General features: G+C 42.7%; 1 protein-coding gene across 1 annotated transcript in view; it reads right to left on the reverse strand.

Annotated features, from left to right (window-relative positions):
• Positions 1–12507, reverse strand: part of LOC8051552 (transmembrane channel-like protein 3) — a 53559-nt gene extending 41052 nt beyond the window's left edge. The window contains exons 1-5 of the mRNA XM_042292962.1: positions 12482–12507; positions 6059–6202; positions 4999–5095; positions 4161–4242; positions 932–1038 (exon numbers count right to left, since the gene is read on the reverse strand). Coding sequence (XP_042148896.1) covers positions 932–1038; positions 4161–4242; positions 4999–5095; positions 6059–6129 — 357 coding nt within the window. The 5' untranslated portion in view covers positions 6130–6202; positions 12482–12507. The remainder of the gene's footprint in view (positions 1–931; positions 1039–4160; positions 4243–4998; positions 5096–6058; positions 6203–12481) is intronic.
• Positions 12508–16058: the final 3551 nt, after the last annotated feature.

The following is a 16058-nucleotide window of genomic DNA, read 5'->3' on the forward strand; positions in this document are numbered from 1 at the left end:
TGCAGACGAAATACCGACTTAAGCGACTATTATTTTATTACTAAATTGGTAAAAAACGTGCCTCACTAATTTAGAATTTAAAAAAAAAGCTCAAACTGGGGTGGCGTCACAATATAACCTTAATTAGGCGTGTTCAGAAAAAACGATACGCTTCGATTTGTGAAAGTACCATCCCCGACTACGTAAGGATGTTAGCGAGCTTAGTCGATATTTTTTATTTTCATTGTTGGTTGTATATATGCTCTCGGTCAAGGGAAATGAGCAACATTTCTCGCAGCACAAAAATAACTTCCACCACTAATACATAAAATTCCGAAGGTTTTCGCATATATTTAGTGCCACTGACTAAATATATTTATAAATATATGCACTAAATATAAATATATTTAGTGCATATATTTAGTGTGACTGACGGCGTTCTCTGTGCGTTTGCGCGCTCCGGTGGTCGGTCTTTTCTAACCTGCCTAGATTTCTACAATTCAGTAAAACTTAATTGTCAATAAATACCACAAAGCAAAAAGAAGAGTCCGCACGTGGCAGGAAGCCTTCAGTGGAAAATATTTTCTGAGTAAAGTTGTTTTAAACTACAAAATGCAGACCCTTAATTATAACACACTCCGATATTTCCCTTACATTGATTCCACAGCTTATATTTATGCTATTATTGTTATTCCACAGAGGTGCACTTAATGCGTAAGCTCCGTTTTTTTAAGTTTACCCGCACAATTCAGTGTAGCATTAAACTTGACCACGTAAGTTGGCATCACACAGATGCCCAATAATATACATAAGTTACTAGGTGCTATATAATAAAACAAATGGGAAGGGAGATCTAAAGATCGCATTATGAGAATAAGCGTGTCGCCCTATGTGCGAGATAGGGCGACCAGGACGTCAGCAGTGCCAGAAAATACAAAAAAAATCCCATTACCTCTGGAACCATTAGAAAGCAGCATACAAACAGCGCGATGAAGCAGTTCAGCCAAAAGACCCATCGAAGAAATGTGAAATAGGAAGCGACCACGGATCCAAAATGGCCTGCAAACGACACGGCACTATTTAAGTGACCAATAACAACACGTCAAACTCTGTATGCAAGAACGAGTGCAGCTGCAGAAATCATCTGAATGAAGATTTATTAAATGGTAGGAAGTGTTTATTATTTAGGTTTTCTGCACATTGATATGTCTTCCTGGAACCGAAACATCTCAATGACACATTTTCGCCTTAAGTAAAAACGTTCCTACGTACGAGGACTATAAGTTCAATGCTCAACCAATCGCCATACAAATGAACACACAGTCACCTTTCATAGCGTATGCACTATTATTCGAATGACACAAAATGGATCTACAAAACTTGCTGTTGCTATTTGCACCTCAAGAGGAGATGACGCTATCGAGCGGCACAGATGTCACTTTAAAAAGGGCAGAGCAGCACCTGTATAAACGTGCAGCGAAAACTGCAACAGCCTTGCGACGTAAATGCGAAAAATACGAAAGGGAGTTAAATACACACAGTTGGTTCCGCGAATACTACGACTGAACACATTTGCGAAAAAGTATTTCACGTAACAAAATGTGAGTTTATCATAGTCACTCCCTACTTGCTGTGCCAGTTAGGGTGGCATGTAGTTCTAATCCATGGTGCTAGACGTATCGCAAGCCTTACTTCTTGCGCACATTAGCAGATTAAAATTATCGTTGTGCGACAGGGTCACGGAACATATATAAGACGCTGAAGTGCTGCGCAGTGACATATGAGACTATCACAACCTGTGATATAACACTACTGTACTTGTGTGCGAAGCCTATAAGCTATTTTAAAAACGAAAAAAATGTCGCAGCTATAGTAAGATATGTGATTTGTTTTCTGTATTCCTAACTTTTTTTGTATTTTGTGCGCATAATGCAAGAGTGTTTGATATGAGTGTATGTTTCCTTTTCGTTTTTGTTGGAATTCACCACCAACAGCATGTTGCTGTTGGTGAATATCAATAAATATACTTAAACATAAATATAAACTTTCAAGTGTAAAATCCTGAAGAGTGATTACTTTCCAACTGATCACGTCTGATAAATTAAAATTTTATCTAAAATATTAAGGTGGGCTAGTTGGATATGCATTTTCGAAATAAATAACGCGAAGGTCAAGTACAAACTGACGGAACAAGCGCTAACTCACAACTGTCGTTTTAATAATCACACAGAAGACGAGAAAGAGGTAGTGTTTCTCTCTCGTCTTTCTTTTCGGTATTAAAAAATTCCCAAAATGAAATTGCCTTCATGGGAAGAGGAAGTTACGTTGAAATAACTGAGAATTAACAATAAAGGAAGAGGAGGGCGTTACATTAAAAAAGTTTAGAATTAGCAGAAAGAAAGGAAGAGGAAGTTGTTTACCTTAAACTAATGAAACAACCTTAAGTAGGAAAGTTAAGGTAATGAAGTCCTTCGTCAGTTAATGCCACTGATGGTGCACTGACACACGAGTTCTCCTTCTCTTTTATGGTCATTACCTCGTATAGTTCCCTTAATACCTTCTCACGGTACCTTCGCATAGACCCTTGTCTTTCTAAGTATCGGCTTGCTGTGGCAGTCTCTTACGTGCACTGCGAGATGCCCCGATGGTGGTGATTTGAGTGACGCAGCGTGTTCACGTAACCTGCCTGGTGTTCACGCGCCGGCCAGACTGACCAACATATACTCTGCCACAGGTGAAAGATATTTCATATATAACCTGGCTTTGGCAAGCATGTTTGCTTGTGCCTCTGGTCACATTCTTTGCGACGTTCTTGTGGGAAATTTATCATTGGACAAAGCTTCTTTAGCTTGTTTGGTGCTGAAAAGACGACAGAGATGTCCAGAGGCACAAGCAAATATATATACCTTGCCAAAGCCAGGTTATATATGAAATACCTTTCAACTGTAGCAGAGCATATGTTGGTCAGTCTGGCCCGTGCGTGAACACCAGGTTACGTGAACACGCTGCGTCACTCAAATCACCACCATCGGGGCATTTCGCAGTGCACTTAAGAGACTGCCACTGCAAGCCGATACTTAGAAAGACAAGGGTCTATTCGAAGGTACCGTGAGAAGGTATCAAGGGAACTATACGAGGCATTGACCATAAAAGAAAAGGAGAGCTCGTGTGTCAGTGCACCATCAGTGGCATTAACTGACAAAGGACTTCATTACCTTAACTTTCCTACTTAAGGTTGTTTCATTGGTTTAAGGTAAACAACTTCCTCTTCCTTTCTTTCTGCTAATTCTGAACTTTTTTAATGTAACGCCCTCCTCTTCCTTTATTGTTAATTCTCAGTTCTTTCAACGTAACTTCCTCTTCCCATGAAGGCAATTTTATTTTGGGGATTTTTTTCATACCCAAAAGAAAGACGAGAGAGATACGCTACCTCTTTCTCGTCTTCTGTGTGATTATTAAAACGACTGTTGTGATTGAGCGTATGTTCCGTCAGTTATTACTTGACCTTCCCGCTATTTATTTCGAAGATAAAATTTTATCCATTGATTGAGAGCGTAAGAAACGTCGGGTGTCCCATGGTTATCGCTCCGTAGTAAAAGACATTTGGGGATTTGAACATAAGAATGCCAAAGAAGTTAGGAAGCAAGAAGCGTGCACGGATTAAGCCACGTCAGGCGATTCTTAAGCTGTCAAAGATTATAGAGATGGTAAAAGCACGCAAACAAGGGTGTGCTATGAATGTACCCTGCTGCACTACCTAAGCTCATGAATCGGCACTAAGCCACATCATTGTTTTCAGCCTTCAGGATTAAGGTACGCACACCCTCCTGCTAATCACAATGCACAAGAAACGAAATTCTTTATACGCGTATGAAAGGTGCAATCCCATTATATTTTTCAATTCTTTATTGATTTTCATTAACAGTATCATCAGGTGAATCTAATATTGGCCATGTTCTTCTTGACTCTGAATGAATATCTTAATTAAGATTCCTTTTGATTTTATCTAACCGTCTATTTTAGTACCACAATAGTTCGCAAAAATATTCCCCATAAGGTGGGGCATTTTGTTTTACTACGACTGCGTGATAATCAAGACTTTCTAAGCTGCATATGCAAATCTCCACACTACAGCTAGGCGAGTAAAAACTTCATATAAAATAGTAAAATATCTTGCTCACTTTCAATTCGTTTAATGCGCATTTCCCATGGCGTTAGAATGACGACCAGCTCTGCTACTTCTCGCTTGAGCCGATGCCACGACTGAAAAAATCAATGTGGAAACGAAGTGACTCGAGTAAAAAATACAGCATAGTGACACTAAAGGGCATTTTAAGTTTTGTATAACTGGTGCACGGAAGACATTTTTGCTGAAGTGAACGTATACCTTTAATAGTTTCGGCGAATTAAAAAAATATATACATTTCAAAAATGTATTTTATTTTTTCCCAAACTCTAGAAGCCAAGCCTTCATTGAATACTTGTTTTTTTTTCATTTTAAATCAAATAAATAAACGTTATCACACTTCTGCATCTTTCTAATAGCGTATGAGTTCAATTTGTTGCTTCTTTCATTTGTCCCATAGCATAATTTATTTATGATGCGCAGAAGACACATTCGGTTTTCATTTTCTTACTGCTGTAATTTCTTTTTCGTTTTTTTATTTTTTTTGGGGGGGGGGGGTGATAAGATATTTTGTAATCTTTGGTAGCTCCTCAACATAAATTATTACATATAGCGACATCAATATTAGTATAATCCTGAATATTTTCAATATTTGAAACAATGCGAAATTCCACATAACTTTAAAGATTTATTAGAACAATACTCTAAATGACACCCACTGTCTCTTGTTGAAGCTTTTCGAGAAAACGCTAAACATAATACACCCAGCAAGATTTGGTAGCAAGTTCGAGTTCTGAACGTATCTGTGTTGTTTTTTTTTTCATTAAGACAACAAAACCCCTTGTTTGTTTTTGGTCTTACATTATCACTAATGCCCATTACATCATACTCACATTGGTTAGAAGTATGGTGTACTTGGCGAAGATGTCCTTTGCTTGTTTACTTTGTGCTAGCTCCCCTTCGTGTTTCTTGACGTACGCTTTGGCGCGTCTGCAAAGAGTAACGCAAGCGACGGTGCCCGAACAGCAGCAAGAGGTTAATGAATAAAGAAACGCTAATTATAAGGGGGGAAAGCTTATCACGGAGAAGTCTCAAAACAAAAATATCACAGCAGAGCAAATATATAGGAGTCGGTGATACCGGCATTTATGATGCATAACATTTGCTGGCGTATATGCCATATATGGCTTGTATGAACCGTTCAAACGTAGCGTTAAAAACGGATTCGCAGAAAACAGGTAACAAGTGCCCGAAAAACACGACCATTTTCTTTATATAAACTTACATTTTTTTGTTTTTTACAGAAGATTCAAACAACAAGGACGAGCAAACACACTTGCCCTTTTTATTCACTAAATATTCTGGTCCTAGAGGTCGGCAGCACAAGAAACAAAAAAATAGCGGCTTTCATGTTGCCGCACAACAGCATGAAGATTTGATTAGTTTGGCACATAAAATTGGCCTGTGCTTGACGGTGCTACTGTCCTTGAGTTTTAAATTCGGATAATTATATTATGGCTACTGAGAATGAGGTTAGTAAGGAGTGCAGTTATTAAGATGCGGCTTCTTGAAATGCTGCTTTGCAAGCATTGGAGTCTCGATGGGAAGGTTCTGTTGATGAGACTATAACACCAGTTTGAGAAAGATCTGTTCGTATGGAGGAAAACTCCAGTGGGTTGTTAAATGCCGTCACCAAACGTTTAAGGTGCACCGAGAAGTATGCAGCACTTCTGAACCTCTCAAGGCGAAGTGTTTTCATTATTCTACTAATTTTCTATGGAACATAAATCTTACTGTGCGCATTATTAGTGAACTATGAAAGGTTTATTAAGAAAAAAGTGATGCCTCGTTATTCACTTTCGTAAACTGTTAACTGCTTCTGATTAACGCTGCACTATTATTGTCCGCCTTAACTCATTCTCACCAAGGTTGGAAGCTGTAGAGAATACTTACTTGAGCATTTTGTACTTCTTGTTCATTGGCCACGGCTGGTGCTTTGCCGTCTCGATTATGCTCTTGTTCATCCGCACGTTCTCTTTCACCTCTTCGTCTGTCTGGTCCAAGTCATCCACGTCGATGGCGAATTCGCTGCCGAAGCTGCGCACAAAAACATTGAGATATGTCTCTAAAAACTTGGGTTTAAGTATTTAATTATTTGAAAGCGTGCGATTTAAGAACATGTGCCGATAAATGTTGGCGTAAGTGATTATCGATAATAAATCATGTTGCAATATTTCAGGAAGTGTTTATTAACTCATCTTCTAACAACCTAACAATGCCATTGTAACCTACATTCTGGCTTTTTTGCCGTTAATAAATCAGGTAATCAGGTTTACGGTCGTAACTTGAGATGAACAAATTCTCGATTCCATTCCAATTAACCTCTGTTATAGAAAGACCGCACCTCGGAAAACCCGCAACCGTCCACATTGTGGCGCGTACGAGAGCGCTCTCAATCGACGTAATGATGAGGCGTCAAACAGAATGCGTGAGGTTGGGTGTTGCCTCCAGCGGCGTCTGTCATCAAAGGCCCACGCATTGTTCGTACTTTGTGTTCGCTGGAGTGACCGCTGGGTTGGAGGGCTGTCTCTCCACGTTATGAAATATGCGCTCTTCGGCAGGCGCTCTATTGACTTAGCGTGGGAGGAACTGCCGGTTTGTTTGGCTCGGTAGCCTGCATAATGAAGTAGTACCTCCATTTGGAATCAAGTCGGTAACGAGACTCTACACAGTTTCACAGTTCATTAGGTCAGGGGCAAAGGCACATTAAAAATAATCAAGTTACGCGTGGTCAATCGCCTTTATGAGTAACTTTAGCAACTATTTTACTGCTTTGTTTAGGCAGTAATTATGCGAGAGATACTAAAGTAATTTGAATAATCGTTTACTAGTTTTGCATGCTCCTTTTTTTTACTTTTCTTTAAACTGGAGGACAAGTTTTAGCGGTTTATTACACGCCATCAGCTGAATAGTGATAAAAGTAAAGATGCTCATTAAAAACTGTCATAGCCAGAGGCAGTGCGAGGCACAAGCGTAAACGATATTATGCCATCTTGGGATTTTGTAAAATGGGAAGCTGCCATCTCCCTAAATTCTAACTGCTTCTTACAAGCAAAGTGTTAATATGAGGTTATCTCGAGCTTGGTGATCCTAATGTCAACCCTGTGGATAAAGCACGATGAAATCTTGTTCGAGCCTATTTTCGCCTCAAAACATTCCACGGTCAAGTGGACATTGTCAGAAATGATAGGGAGCGCTGCAAACGTGCGGAGGCATGGGGTTTTGAGAAGCTCGTTTTAGCGAACGCCGCTTTACCGACATCAATTTATCAAATCCCTTTATAGAGAAACGAAGTTTAGAGTAAGGGTGGCGATGTGGGTTAGTTGGCTCATACTGACGGAAAGGCAAACAGCGCACAGTAAACGGGGACTAAAGGAAGTGAAAACAGGACAAGTGCTGTAAAGGAAGTCCAAACGGGACAAGCGCTGCCTAAAGGAAGTACAAACAGGACAAGCGCTGCTAAAGGAAGTGCAAACAGGACCAGCGCTGAACTAAAGGAAGTGCAAACAGGACAGCGCTTGTCCTGTTTGCACTTCCTTTAGTCCCCGTTTACTGTGCGCTGTTTGCCTTTTCGAAGTTTAGAGAAAGTGGTGATTACCCTTTTTAGCAAATTCAACCGGCGTGTACGGGTGGTTCAAATGAGTTAACATTTCTGTAATGAGCTGCCGCAAACTGCCGCCGCGAAGCGGCGTAAACGCCAGGGGGGGGGGGGGGGGGTGTTAACGCGCGCCCCAGCGTTACACGCGCGAGGCAGAGAAGCCTTTTTTTAACAGCGTTATTTTCGATCAACGGAGTTTTTCTAAACTGAGGCTTCACTTGCCCTAAACCGATCTTCGATAAAACGTGCCCGTTCTCTACAACGTGTTTCGATGAAATGGCCTTCGATCAACGGTAGTAAACCCAACAACGCGATCCAAAATGTTGCTGTAAAAGGAAACGAATACCAGCCTGGTTCCCATCTGAATTGATTTCCTCGCACATGCATGTTTTAGAAGTCTAGAGCAGAATGCGAGAATACACTTCTCTGTACCATCCCCAATCCAGAAAGGGGGAAGGGAGGAGGGGTAGGTTATCGTGTATCTTTGTAGCTGATTTGATTTTGTTATTGTTTTATTGCATGGTTTTGTATAGTGAGCGGCTATAGGGCGTTGTACTTGTAATTTAAGTATTGAATAATCGGCGTGTACGAGCTAGCGAGTGTATATCTATATTGCTTTCACGATTGCAACGAAATTAGTAAGTTTAAATCATTTAGCATAATAGAATCAAACGAACGATTCTCTAAGTTAGGCGTTCGAATGTTGCTGTTAATTAAGGATGTCTTCAAAACCCCAAGCCGCGGTGCAGTATTCATATAATTTATAAAACAAATTAAAACGCTAGCGGGTATTTTTAGCAATGTCCGATTAATATGCCAGTTCAGTAATTGAGTAGCCTAATTAATTTGTTTTCATCGGGAGTAATGGCAATTTTAATTTCTCTTTTTTTTTTAGCAAACGTTCGTGTACCTTTCCTTCACGCATAAAAATGCGTACGATTTTGGGTATTTTCAATGCACCCTGAAATTCGCCTGGCCTTTGTCCGAAATTTATAACAGCGTACAGTAATTAACCTAGGAATTAAAACTTCCAGAAGAAAGCACGACGAAATGTTCCAAGCAATATGTTGCGAATTCCGTAAATTAGCCCACCCTCTATGACGCCTGCGGAAGTACTTACATTAAGCAAACTGTCCATCTGAACTCTAAAAGGGTGGCCAATATTGCCGCGATATTAAACCAAATTCCAAAATTATTATCCTTTATCCACGCAATATGTTTCAGCTGACTTGTGCCAAGAATTTAAAAAAACACGTTACGCCTGTTGAACAAGTCGATATATTGGTTTGCCATGGCCAAACTACAGATTACTTTGCTAACTCAATAATTAATAACTTGTTCACAAACTTCTTGTTACAAAAGCTGTGGAGCGTGTTGAAAACATCCCATCAAGGTAACCTTCGTGTGCCTAACGTTTCAGAGCTTTTTAGAACGCCTGAGAGTTTTACAAAATATCCCACGCGACTAAGGACACTAACAGCGCAGTTAGCTGGCGAGTAGTCACATGATATTTTTTTTTATCTCAAGCGAGATTTTTTCAGCGCTCTTTAAAGCTAAACAAAATTAGGCTACCTTCGCGAAATTGACAGGATGGGATGTTTCTAAAGCAATTCGTCAACTTCAGTAGTGGAGGGTTTGCTCACGAATTATTAGTCAAAACGTGAGCTAACTATTTCCTTTAATTAGGCAGTTTAGCCCATTGACAAAAATATCTTGACAAGTTTAATGCGACTGTGAATAACACCCTGTATTCTTCCCCTACAGCATAAGTAAAACATTGACGACGCTTGTTGCATGCAGACAGCTTGCTCAGCCACAATGCAGTTCACGTTTCTGATTTGACGCGTTGCAAGCTGCATCACGAACCAAATATTTTCAAAGGTTTTCATTATTCAGTTTTTGTTTTATAATACCTCCGGTTATTAGTCGTGTTTTTTTACTACACCCACTGACAAGTCGTCGATTAAAAAATATAGCAGAATATAAATGAAATATAAAATGAATATATACAAGTTAAGGGACCATTGATACATCGGAGCACGAGAAAACAATCTTTCAGTTTGTCATCGAACCTAGAACAATATCTGCCACAGCACCCCGAGGGCAGATGCCAACCCCAAGGTCCCGTTCCTCTCTCCCCCCCCCCCCCCCCCGCCCCCTGAAAAAAAAAGAAAACGGCGCGCTTATTATCGATCCGTCGGGAATTCCCCACTTTATTCGCCAACGCGGAACCACGACTGATAATTCCCTTAAAATATCGGGCCTTGCCATAACCGACGAAGCCGTCCATCCATAACACCGCGGGAGCTTCCATCATGCCTCCCTCTTCCCCTCACGCTCGTTTCCGTCATCCGTCGTCTCTTTCGCGTATTGAAACGGACCACGCACCGACGGGACGATAAGAAGGAAAAAGGAAATTAAAAATCCCGGAGCTTGAACTGCGCGACAGAAAAATCCCTGCGGCCGGGGACCCCCGGCCCTAGGCTCAGGGCGTGGCTCCGGGTTCCGAACCCGCGTCGGGGCACCGCCGGCCAGGACCCGCCCGCGGCTCCGGCCGTCTTCGCCCCACTTCATTAGCCGGGGGTAGAGCATCAATAACGCAGCAGGCGGAAAAAACAGTTTTGGACCGGCACTGGGGAAGTCCACCGTTTTTGTATGCTGCATTCTGGGGCCAACGGAGCAGCGATAATGTTTCGCCGTTGTTTCGTTGTTGCTGTTCTTGTGGGTGGCTGTTGTTTCTCTTACACCTTATCGGCGGGGAGTGCAGGCGGTTTTAGTAGCCCTCTCGGCTCTTTCGCGTGCGGAATTATGAGGGTGTCGCTCTGGTTTATCGAGCATGACGACACGAGAGGCAGGAGATACATCAAAGTACCCAGGCCACTGTATGCATGTTTAATTATGCCCTCGACCAGAGGCGCATTCTAGAGCGACGAGAACTCCAGGTGACAAATTAAAGTTCCACTCATGTTGCGTTTTTTTTTTTTTTTTCGCGAGAACCTTTAAAGGGACAACGAAGGCAATTTCGGACATCTTTTTGGCGATTCAACTGAGTTCCAGGCACGTCTCAGGAGACGTTGCCCAAATTTCAGCCAAAACCGGCACTTGTGTGCCGTGCAAATCAATTAAACAGTCGCGGTAATAACCGTACCGGGATCGACTGGGGCGACGCTCCGAGAGTTGCGGGAGAAGCCAGGAGAAGGCGGAACTCACGTGACCGATGTGGGGCCAAGAAGCGCGACGTCACACGAGACGCGTCAGCGATTGGTCGAAACGAGAGACGTGCCCTCGGTCACGTTTTAGTTCGCGATTATTAGGAATACTGTTCTAATTTCCGCTTGAATAACCATAGAAAGTATAAATCGGTCCGGAAATGATTTCTAAACCGTAAATAAAGCAGCATAATTGTTTTTTTTCTTTACTACGCGGGACTCGAAACGGCCGGTGAGCAACTTCGGCACTTCGGAGGCCGCCACACACGTACTCCAGTTCCGTTTGTGTTGGGTCACTGAACGGAAGCTCGAACTCGCTCGCGAGAGCGGCAGTGCCGATTCGACGATTCGACAGATTCGACGAAACGACCGCGCAACCGCGCTGCTATAACCCACTGCGGAAACCAGAGTCTCGATCTCCTAAATACTACCGATACCGACTATTCACACTTGACGTCACTCCCTACGTCACCTCCGTTTTCGGAGGCACAGAAACGAGAATGGAAATTGTTCAGTTTCGGATTCTTTACTTCTTTCGTAGGCACAGAAATACGCGTCACAAATGTCTACAAAAAATTGAACAGCATGCTATGTCCTCAAGAAGCATAAAAACACCATTTAAAAAAACTAAATAAAATCGTCTTCATTGTCTTTTTAACGAGTAAAGCAATGTGCTCACGCAGAATACGCAACGCTCACCAACAAACTGAACACGTACTCATGACTTGCCGTAAACCTTTTTGTTGTATCCATCAATCGGGTGGATATACTAAAACCCCTCATTTCATTTTGAGCATAATGTAAATATAAGCAGAAATACGGAGTCATGTATATAAACATGAACAACAAAGGTCCGGTGGCTGCATAGCTTCCTCGATCACAGCGAAATTCCCCAAGTTACAATTACAGTTGACGTTGTTTGGGGCTTCACAACATTTCACTAATTTCTATGCAATCTTTGTAGCTGTTTGGCTTTGTACCAGCTGTTTGGGTGTTGAGCAATACTGAAGGAGCGAAGAACATAAATTGGTAAATGCATAGATACGATTGTCTTTTCTGAAAACCAGCGAACTTTAGTGGCTTAACCGCATGAAAGCGAGGCAGGTTGAAACGAGGACATTTTGCTAGAGGCTTCAGTAAGACTGTTATTGAGACACCATCTCACTAATCGAGCGAACAGCCGTCACTGCTCGCGGACATAACAAATGCGCTATTCCGCCACACGAGAAATTGACTTCAGGACCACTTTTGTTCGCAAACATCTTAATTTCCGGCCAGCTAATGCGCAGCAAGATTAAAAAGTTTACCAATAAATTGTAATTATTACGTTTTTTTTTTCCTTGTTTTTTTTTTAGCAGGACTGGAACCTCACACGGCTGTGTTACAAATTGAAATTGGCGAAGTAGTTTTCACCTCGAAACTGTTTACGCCCCTAGGCGGAGGAGAGCGTGCCGGGGATGCATGATATCCACTTCTGGAGCCCAAAGCGCACGTGGGTCCAGTACTTACTCCGAGGAGAGGGTGTAAGAGGACAGCCTGCGTCTTCCGGCAGCCGTCTCCCAGGGAAAAGGAGAGGACCCCCTACGGGACGACGACTGCCGGCTAAAGCGCCGGCTCTGGCGCCTCTCTGCGCCCTTGTGGCGCAGATACATCTCCAGGTACATGTCCTCTTCGCCCATGTCTTCCGTCGTCGGGGCCGCCATCCTGCACACCCACAAGTTGCAACAAGTCAGGGCACTGCATCCACTATCACTAACAAACTGAAATGCACAGTGTTCACGAAACGTATGCCGAACAGGCTAACTGTGTCTTTACTCATGACAGCGCTGTCCTGTAGGATGCTGAACAACTGCTCCTTAAAATCGCACTTCTGGGTGGTTTGTTCGGTGCTATGTCAAACAGATTGCTGCTCAGCCGCTACCAGGAGAGCGCTCCCATAAAAAAAAACATAGCTGACCTGCTCCATATAAGTTTGCAGAGCATTCTAAATGGCGCAATACCTTTAATGCTTCTAATTTCGATCGGCCATTAAGAAGACTCGAGTAGAGCTTGAAGTGTACTGCGTATTAATTTAAGAAATGGGTAGATGAACACGAAAGCAGATGTTGGTTACACTATCCATACTTATAACTTAGGTAAGTTTACTGAAGACATTGAAGGAACCCGACGAGATTCAAATGTATTACGTCAATCGGGTTCTCAGGGAAAAAAGGGAAATATAAATTCACAGTAAGAAAACGACAGGACAAATGGACAGTGTCCTTTTCCCAGCACCCTTCAATCAATAATTGTTTTCTCGTTTTCAAAACATTTTATTATCTCGTATATTTGAATTCTAAAAGTTCAGTATGCAGCGGAGTTCGGAAACGTTAAATGGCCGCGCAAGTGTCGTGAATTTAAATAAGGGGATTACAGAAATTTCCAAATGTAGCCTACAAAATTCCGCATCACCAGTATAACATGACTACCACAGTAAAATACGGGAACTGATATAATGCAAAAAAAAAACAAGTTGTGCATGCTGCAGCAAGGTCCCAATAGAAAAAGAACCGAGTACGCCACCGGGTGCTGGCCGTACCAGGATGAATAAAAAATTCCCCCAATGAAAGCACTGCCAAAAGGTAGATAGCATTCAACATAAACTTTTTATCGCCATCGGAGCAAGAAATGTTTATATAAGTGAGGGGAAAGGCCTCTAAAGAAAACAAAAACAGCTTCGTCGGGTATGTTTTCGCCTAGAAACCACGGAAATTCCGGAGCATCTGAAGCAAAGAAGCTGAAATCGCTAATTCGGAGTATAAATAAAGATATTTTGGGTGTCTTGTGCCAAACCCACTCGCTACGGACCAGGGTTTCGCCACGGCGAAAATGAACATAAAACTTTCCCTTGTTCAAAGAACCCTCCCTACACAGTCTACTTCCTGGCGTCACCGGATCAGCTCCAGCCTCACTGGTATCCGCAAGACCATTCATGACGTCATTTGGGAACAGCTCAAGAATCAGCAGTTTGCTTGAATCGCCGAAGTCATTCGGGAGGGAGTGCAAGAAGCATTCCATTCTTTGCACTTCCTCTATAAACGCCAGAAATGTTCGGTTTGGTGTGAAAAATATGCATTGGTGAATCCTTCGGGAATGCCTTAGTAAGGCCCTATGAAAACGCCACACACGTTCCCCTCTGAGAAACTCTAACGCTGACCCCGTAAATTTTCGGTTCTGGTTTTTTTATTTTTCTTCCTCTATTTATTGCTGCCTCTTTTTGACCTCGTTACGGAGTCAGTGTTAGCGTTTCCCAAAGAGGGAGGTGTGTGGCGTATCTCAAGGGTCATGCTAACCCATTCCCTAAGGATTCACCGAGTGATCTTTCTTTAACTTTTGTCCTGCGAAGTGAATGCGTCGAACCCGCTTCGCTTCAGCCTCTGTTCCACGCAGACCCGCGTCGGCTTGCTGCTTCTGGCGCCGCATTCCGGCCAGCCGACCTAGGGTGCCTTCATTTGTGCTTTGCTGAAGGTGATGACATAGGGCTTTATTGTTCTAACAACTCATTCTTATTTCTTGTTCTGAAGCGACCAGAAGAGCCCGTCCCTGCACGCGCTTGTGGCGCCGTGACTGTCCTACGGTGACTTTTTGTTTTCGACGATTTCTTTGTCCTTTCTCTGTAAGCTCGTGCTGTCGGCATCGGGTACTACAAAGGGTGGCATCACCCTAAAGAGAAGGACATTGAGGCAACCTAAGCCGAGCTAGGCGCTTCTTCCCCTCCTCTGTCTTGTTCGCCCGCCTTGCACGGTTAGCGGCGGCATCCGCTGCCTGACACTGCTTTCGCTGTTTACCGGTTTCCCGTGCGCGTATTGGCTTCCGCCCCGTGACGTCGCATCTCTCTCGCCTTTGTGCTTCACTACTTTTCTCCTCTCTACGCGGCGCGCTTCCCTCTTCACTCTTCTGTCCGCTGACGGATGGTCTCAGCTTTTCGCTGTCACGTAGGTACTAATACTAGCGCATTCAGAAACACAAAGCCGTCATCGACGTCTACGACGCAATGGCACTGGTAGTCATCGGAGCGGACCGTTCTGTTTTCTGTAGAAGACTCTTACGCAGCCTTGAAAAAAGATAACGCGGTAAGGTGGCCCAATAACAGGAACCTCCGGGAGTCACCTAATTACACCAATCAGGAAGTCCATTCTTCATGACTAAATTTTCGGTGAGTCCTGTTTGATGACATTCGCCGAGCAGCAACACTGTGCGAGGAATAATTTTATTCAATTGATTGTTATGCGATATAAACTGACAATCAATCTAGGAGCAGTCAAGCTGACGTTCCGAAAATTCGCGCTGTAGCGGAATGATGAAGAAGTAACTCTAACAACAAATCGAATAAACAACGACCAAATATATCGAACACTTCGATCACAACATTTGGCGACAATCAAGGGATGGTAAGGCTTAAATAGTTCGGAAGCTAAACTGAGTTCCTGCGGTGAATTAATATTAAAGAAAAGTTGGTTTCTACGTTAATTTCTCTTTTGTGTCTATTTTAACTTGATGTTCATCCTCTCTTTAAATGTGAAGGTCTGTAGTGGTCTTAAAAAAAAAAAAAAAAACTCAAACGGGTACAGATGTTTAATGAATGAAAAAGATGCATATTTTCTTCAATGCCTCATTCAGACGGAATGGTCGCAAATCTTCACTTGCGCTCAGGTTGACGTCCGTTCTGGAGAACCTAAGCAATGAGGCAATGTCAAGCTTTCCGCCAACACTAAGGAGCGAGGTCATTGAACCCATCCTTCATTTTTCTTTTCTTCGCCTTCCTGAGCGCCCGTATCGATCCACGTCTGCGTCGTAATAACACCTGCCCACGATTCTCGTCAGACTCAATGTCAGAAAACCAAAAATGTGGTCGGACGCACCCCTGGCGAATATGCATATTATCACGCAGGCACTTCCTTTTTGTTTTACTTCACCGATCTACTAATATTTTCAAGAAGCGAGCTGCATGCCCACTGGACGCTAGTATTCGAGTAACCCTTCATAAAATTCTCGCTTCGATCTCGTTACAAACACCGAAAATCAGTATGGGGCAAATATGTTAGAC

The sequence above is a fragment of the Ixodes scapularis genome, unplaced genomic scaffold, assembly GCF_016920785.2.
Source record: "Ixodes scapularis isolate PalLabHiFi unplaced genomic scaffold, ASM1692078v2 PGA_scaffold3__209_contigs__length_174095766, whole genome shotgun sequence".
In the NCBI taxonomy this organism is placed as follows: domain Eukaryota; kingdom Metazoa; phylum Arthropoda; class Arachnida; order Ixodida; family Ixodidae; genus Ixodes; species Ixodes scapularis.